We start from the raw sequence: 6998 nt of genomic DNA on the forward strand, positions 1-6998 counted from the left end.
GGATGAAGATCTTTGTTCTCTGCTCTGTCAAACAATAAATGTTGATGTTGAAGTGTAAACTCTCAGACTCATTTCTGGAGGATTTTTCTTCAACTCTTTGAACTCTTTCTCTTTTCATTCCTGATCTCTGATGGAGCTGAACCGCAGCCAGCCTCCCCATCATCCCCACCCTCCACGAACATTTGCTGTGGGACTCTGTCATCTCTGTCACTGCCACCGCTCCTCATTCTCCTCCTCCTTCTGGACTTGAGTAAGATTCAGTAGTCTTGCATTCACTGGTATATCGTGGTCAATGCCCCAGAGACTTCTCAGGGTGGGTTAGATTAATAGGTTGGCTGAGTTAATTTATGTTCTTTCTTCCATTCATTCTGGTTTATTATGGTCAGTATCACTTTTCATTCCTCTATGCATTTATTCTTTCATATCGTTCATCTGTTCATTCATGCACATAGTTCTTCTTTTAGTCAGTAAATAAACTTTTCAAATATAAAGAACTTGTTTTCTGTCTTCGTGTGGTTGAAATTAACGGGCTCTGGGCTCAGTCTAACGGTCAGTCTCTCCAAAAATATCAGCATCATTTCATTGTATGAGTCACCTCAAGCACAATAGTCTGTTCAAGTGTCAAAATGAGTCTGCAACATAACCAAATGAATAGCATGTATGAATCTCTTGGAACATTAATAAACTGACAAATCAAAGTCAGGTGAAACTATAACTCAAAGGAGGATGGATGACAGGTTCTGTCTATGATTGTGAAAACACACTGTGATGTGAACAAGAATCTGTGGTCAGACAGACAGCAGCGTGTGATTGGTCAGGAGAGCAGGGACGGTGTCCAGGAGAAGGAGGGTGAGGACAGCGACCAGTGAACCAAACCTTCAAAACTGACACACAGGGCTCCTGTTTCCCTCTCTCTATCTGTCTTTCTAACTTCTAATCTTAATGTCCTTCTATAGTAGGGTGACCAAACACCTCTCTGGGAAGCTCTGGGTTTGTTTATAAGGTGACACGTTACACTTCAGCACAGCATGAAGAAAAGAAATAAATGACTCCATCGTAAACTGTAAACAAAGAACCCAAATACACAACACACAAATATTAAGCGACTAAGGCCCCATTTCCACCAAGCTCTTTAGTTCGGTTTGTCTCAACACAGCACGCGTTTTATGGCGTTTCCTTAAACGCAGCAAACGCGTTTCACACGCCACCTACCACAAGAGGGCACAGTTTGCTGTGGTAACGCAAACGCAACCAGGCTTAACGGTACCAAATCATGCCAAACTGAACTGAACCGGACTGCTTGGTGGAAACGTGGCTAAAGGCTAACAGGAAAAAAATACATTAAAAATGTAACTTAAGACAAAACTGATGAACAAAAACAAATAGAAATCAAAGAGAAAACAAAGATTTAATTATAATAGGCTGTTGTTGTTGTTTTTACAAATTCAGATCTTTAATCCCATTTTTAATTTAATTTAATCTAAAAAAAACACCTTTACATCAGGGCTCAGCTTATTGTTATTGTGGCCAAAACCAGCTCCTCTATTAATAACTCAACAGAAAAAAGGAGAAGATAAAAATCATTGAAAAGATAAAATGCCTGTACAAGTCACTTATTCAGACTTTAGATGTTCCTGAATGTATAACAAGTGATAAGAAATTCAAAAGCACACGTTTTTTTTTTTTTTTTTTGCTTATTAGTGTAGGGCATGATGATTTCCCTCGAGGTGAGGAGGAGGTGAGGAGGTGCTGGTTCTCAGGTGTGAGCTGGGAGGTGACGACGTGGACCTGTCCTTCCATCCATCGTTGGGAATGTGGGATCTATCTCTAGTGGGATGGACGAGCTAGCCGTGCTGGCCCAGCGGCAGAGGGGCTGCTGGAGGGCAGAGTGGCATCGTGCTGTTCACAGACATAGCTGACAGAGCTGACATTGGACGCCAGCCCCACATTGGAGGAGCTTCACCTGCTGTGAGCAGACAGGATCCAGGAGACAGAGACTGAACAGACTGCTGGGGAGGCTCAGTCCTGGACCCTGTGGAGGTGGAGACTGGCTGGGCTGGAGAGTGGTGGACGGGATGCCGTCATGTATGACCTTTTTGCACGTTCTATACACTTTCTTACTTTTGTTTTCTTGATTGCTGCTGTGTGTCCTGAATTTCTCCTCGGGATAAATAAAGTATTTTCTTTTCTGTTCTATTCTATGACTTTAAAGCCATTAAGTGGCTCCATTTAGTTTGATTATTTTCACACCCTCCTGCTTTAGATTACTTTAATAAGACTTTGTATTATTCACAAATTGCAACTTCTGTTCCACGCAGGAACATTACACTTCAGGGAAATTAAATCAGCAGTGGTCTTTACACCTTGTGCACCATGCCTCTGTGACAGGGGCGGACTGGGGCAAAAAAGAGGCCCGGGAGTTTAGTGCGTGACTGGCCCACTCAGGGGCCCGGGGCAGTGGCTGATGGCGGCGAATGCTGGTGGCTGATGATGGCAGTGGATGATGGCGGCTGATGATGGCAGTGGATGATGGCAGCAGATGATGAAGGCTAATGCTGGTGGCTGGTGGTGGATGATGGTGGTGGATGATGGCAGTGGATGATATGCTGGTGGTCGAACAAACGTTCACATAAATGTGGGAGACAAAAAAAATACAAGTAAACATTATTTAAGGGATAATGACATTCACATCATTTAACCTGACGCCTTGATTAGAACAAATATGTTTTATTTTTAATGTTAGTTAAAATAGTCTGCAATAGTTGCTTAATAGTGTGAAGATTGGTGAACATGTAAGTCACACTAATAATGATCATAACATAATAATAAACATAACATCACCTTACTGCAGTAACGTAACAAGAGAACCTCTACCTCTTCTGGATCCAGACTGGTGTATTTTCTTACTCTTTTCTATGCAAAGAGTGAGGTGGTCCTTGAGACAAACATCATATTTTGAAAGCAACACAATAATTTCCAAGAAGTTGCCATGATCCACTGTGTCATCATCAAGCATGTATGCTGCCTCTGACTGTGAGCCTCTGTAACTCAAACCCCTCTTTCCAATGAGCTTCACCACATCTATGATGCGCTCCAACACTTGCCTCCTCTTGCGCACCTGCTCTTTATGAAGAGACATCTGATGTCCGATGAGAAGGTGCTCAATATTGGCTTTTGAGGACCTAAGGAGATACGCCTCTGCACATCCTCTGTGTGAATTGCTCCTCTCGTGTTCTTCGACCCTCTGGTGTATGTGTTTAAAGTCTGCCATGCCGGTGATGAATAAACTGCTATCGGTGGGTTTGGCAAACGCCATACAGAGGAAGGAGAATAGTGTTTGTTTTTCTTGATTGTAGAATAGCCACTTCCTGTTTGTCCCATCTTTGCAAAAAAAAGCTCTTTGAACTATGGGCTTCTCTGCCTTCTGCTGGGGTTGGAAACTGAAAAAGTGATCCAAGGCCTCTGGATTTGGACGAATAAAAAAGTCTATTTTAGAGAGGGCACTGGCTTCCTGGGCCTGGCTTCCCCTGTCAGTAGCTGGATCTTCAGTCTAAATCAGAGATTAGTATGGTTAGTATTGTTTTAGTAAACCACTAAAGCCACACTATCAGTAAAATATCGACATTTTGGATAATGAGGCTCAGATGGTTAAACAATGTTATATTGTTAGTATACCAGGCCTAGCAGTACTAGTGGTAGCTGGACTCATAAACTGTTATAGGCTTATTACAACTAGATAGTAGCTACAGAAGGTTGAGAAATACAGCTCACATTTTTCATTTAGCTAAAAATAAAGCTAGTCAAAGAAACATTATCATTATCAACTTTACCATCATGTCACTGGTGCTGGGCTCTGGCAGCTGCTGTGCAGTTTCGCCCTCACCTTCACTATGATCATCTTCACTCTAGATAAGAGAGTGGTATTATTAATGTTAGTAAAGCACTTCAAAAAACACAATCAGTGAAATATCAAAATAGTTGCATTTAATAGTTGTACACTATTGTGGTGTTAAGCATTGCATGCATTTTAATGATTGTTTTATTCATTAATCTAGATGATTTTAAAAGAAAATTATATATGTGAATGTGCCTTTACCTTGACTAGTATGTGCAGGCTGCTCTCCTCCCTGCAGGCACTTTCCTTCTGAGAGGACAGTGGTGGCTCAACCTGGCAGGAGATATGAGGAGAGACATTAAGTTGAAGCCTCTGGGAATTCCCAGATGTTTAGGTGACAAAAAGCTGCATTACAATAAACAATATAGTATAGAAAATTATGGTTTAAAAGATAAGTAAACACAGGTGGAAAAAGTGTGCTATGAAATGTACTTTACAGAATGTGTTTTATCCCCAAGTAGACAATCGTCTCTAAACCAGGTTTAAAAAACATGTGAAAACATGAGTTTGGCGGTCTGAGCCGAGTTTGGCGGTCAGACCGCCAAACTCGTGTTTTCATGTGTTTTCTTTGAAGGCTCAGACTCTGAGCCTTCAAAGAAAACACATGAAAACACGAGTTTGGCGAGACTTCGGAGAAAACACGCGTTTAGCGGTCTGAGCCTTCAGAGAAGACATATGAAAACACGAGTTTGGCAGGGAAAGCGTTAAGACAGCAGAGCAGCATTTAGCTCGCCAGCGTTAAGGGAAATACACAAGAGATACTGTCAGATATTAAGCTATTTTATTAGGAAATCAGCTGCCATGTTGATGTTGGTTGATGCCACTGAGCTGAACTCTACAAACGATGACGTTCTGACATCCAAACTAGCCCACGTGCGTTGCGTTAAAAGTTAACAAGCTATAACATTAGCATATAGCTTACCTCACTAGCATCCCCCCGGTGGTGTCCTCCTCGTCCTCCTCCGAATGTCATCGCCGAATTCGATGCCGCCGCCTCGAGAGCTGCAGGTGCTGCTGTTAATGTCGATGGTCCTGCTGCAGCAAATATATCCGTCAATTTTTTATTCCTTGCAGCATCTGCTGGTAGCGCTTGTTTTTTCTTTTCTCTCTTCTTCTCCGCTGCGCCTTTCCTTTTCTTATCCATCTTTGCAGTTTACAGGTTGATTGATTGACACATGCAGAGGGAGGAGGGGCCGTGGGAGGAGGGGCCGCGGCCCTCGGTCTTCGGCTGTGATTGGCCCACATGGTGATTGGCACACCATGTGGGCCAATGTTGATCAGCCAGACACTAGAGAAACGGTAAACCAGCGGTGGATTCCTTTTTTTCACCCTCAGTCTTGGCCGTACCGGCCCACTGAGGCAGCGGCCCACCGGGAAAGCTCCCGGTGCTCCCGATGGCCAGTCCGCCCTGGGCAGTGTATAAGTACGGCAGCATGCCTTGGAAAGGAACTGCATGATGTCATGCTTTCAGAGCAGCACCTTTGTGTGTGAGATGTTGCTGTGCACCGCAATTAATGGACCCGTTAAAGGCGAGTCTTTTGGGGAGGGGGTTGTATCTCACATATTCTATAAAATCTGTATGGACAGTAATATTTCTTCTTTAGTAAATTATATCAGTTTAATCTGATAAATGATCCTTTGCTGTAAATTCAGTGCTGAATTAATTTACTGTCACTGGTCAGAATGTGATAGAACAGGTTGAACACTTTTAAAGATCAGTGGTGTCATATCTAATGTGTCATCACTGAGCTGTCTGTGTCTATAAATGTGCTCCTGCTCCATATTTCCCTGATATAACAAAGACTGAACAAAAAGCCATCAACATCAAGTCCACTCCAAAACTTGAAGAGGTTTGGATTTGTCTGGTTCTTCCTGATGGAGTCAATGAATGGGGGAGGAGAGGGGGAGAGGAACAGAGGTTGTCTGTGTCCTGTAGCTCCAACTCGTCTCTAAAGAGAGGAACATTTGGTGAACAGACACTTTGATTCTTTGCTTTTATTACAAGAAACAGAATTTGAACATGGACTTGTCTCTTCACATTGTTCAGTTTATTGTCTCATGCTTCAGCTTTCAGGAGAGGATCTGATGATCACTGGCGCCCTCTGGTGACAGAAAGTCCTCACTGCAGCTTCACTCTGTTCCAGCATCAACGTGCATCAACGTGCAGCTCAGCTGTGTCAAAAGCAGGAATCTTCATCACTGAGTGTTTTCATGAGTCCACACAGACTGTGGGCCTGACCTTTGACCTCATGTGTATAGGACACAGGTAAAAGAAGCAACCATCAGTGATGCACCCAATGTGTACGTCTTTAACTTGAGGTTGGAGAGTGTTGAGCTTTTTAAAAGGCTTCATGACAGATTACAGCAGATCAGCAGTGGAGACTGGAACTGCAGCACACATCTGTCTGTTGACAGAGGAACCTCATCCACTATCAGCCTCCTCTCTGTCTGCTGGAGGCTCAGAAAATGTCTTGACAGATGTTTGGTGAAAGCCTCACCCACAGAGACACAGTACACTTGGGTGAAAATTTCTGAAGACAGTGTGAGGGCAGCCTGATCGATGTATCACTGGTACAAGTAGTATTCAATTATGACTGAAAAACAAAACAATGAAAAACTTTTTTTTGCCATTATTTTCCTTTCGTGAATATAGATCAAATAAAAGGAAGATGAAGTACGGGCTGATTTTGATTTTTTTTTCATTTAACTTAGTTGACCATCATGACAAGTTGTAGTCGAGGTAGCTTCTCTGTCAAGAGAGCGTAGATAAAGTCAGCTTAATGGTAGTGATGTTCGATACCACTGGTTTCCTTTCTGAACCGATACTGAGTGAAATTCAGGCTGGTATCAACAATACCCATCTGATATCCTGTACAAACTGCCGTATTGTCATATACTCTGTCTTACTTTGGTGATATACACTCAACAAAAATATAAACCCAACACTTTTGTTTCTGCTATGAGATGGATGTGAAGATCTAAAATCCATTCCAGATACACAATATTACCATTTCTCTCAAACATTGTTCACAAATCTGTCTAAATGTGTGATATTGAGCACTTCTGCTTTGTTGAGATAATCCATCCCACCTCACAGGCGTGC

At 42.6% G+C, this 6998-nt stretch overlaps 1 protein-coding gene across 2 annotated transcripts; it reads right to left on the bottom strand.

The window, feature by feature from the left end:
• Window positions 1-2104: 2104 nt before the first annotated feature.
• Window positions 2105-5046, bottom strand: LOC141790172 (uncharacterized). 2 transcript variants are annotated; one of them, XM_074669854.1, is made up of 5 exons: window positions 4818-5046; window positions 4097-4168; window positions 3831-3905; window positions 3119-3550; window positions 2105-2606 (listed from the first exon to the last, which is right to left on the bottom strand). In XM_074669854.1, exons 1-5 carry the CDS (start codon window positions 5037-5039, stop codon window positions 2550-2552), a joined length of 858 nt encoding a protein of 285 aa, XP_074525955.1. In that variant the 5' UTR covers window positions 5040-5046; the 3' UTR covers window positions 2105-2549. The 2 variants fall into 2 exon arrangements, with proteins under 2 accessions (XP_074525955.1, XP_074525953.1); XM_074669852.1 differs by having other exon boundaries at window positions 3105-3550.
• Window positions 5047-6998: the final 1952 nt, after the last annotated feature.

The sequence above is a fragment of the Halichoeres trimaculatus genome, unplaced genomic scaffold (assembly GCF_033239565.1).
Source record: "Halichoeres trimaculatus isolate MK-OKI-2021-1 unplaced genomic scaffold, fHalTri1.1 fHalTri1_scaffold_5, whole genome shotgun sequence".
In the NCBI taxonomy this organism is placed as follows: Eukaryota; Metazoa; Chordata; class Actinopteri; order Labriformes; family Labridae; genus Halichoeres; species Halichoeres trimaculatus.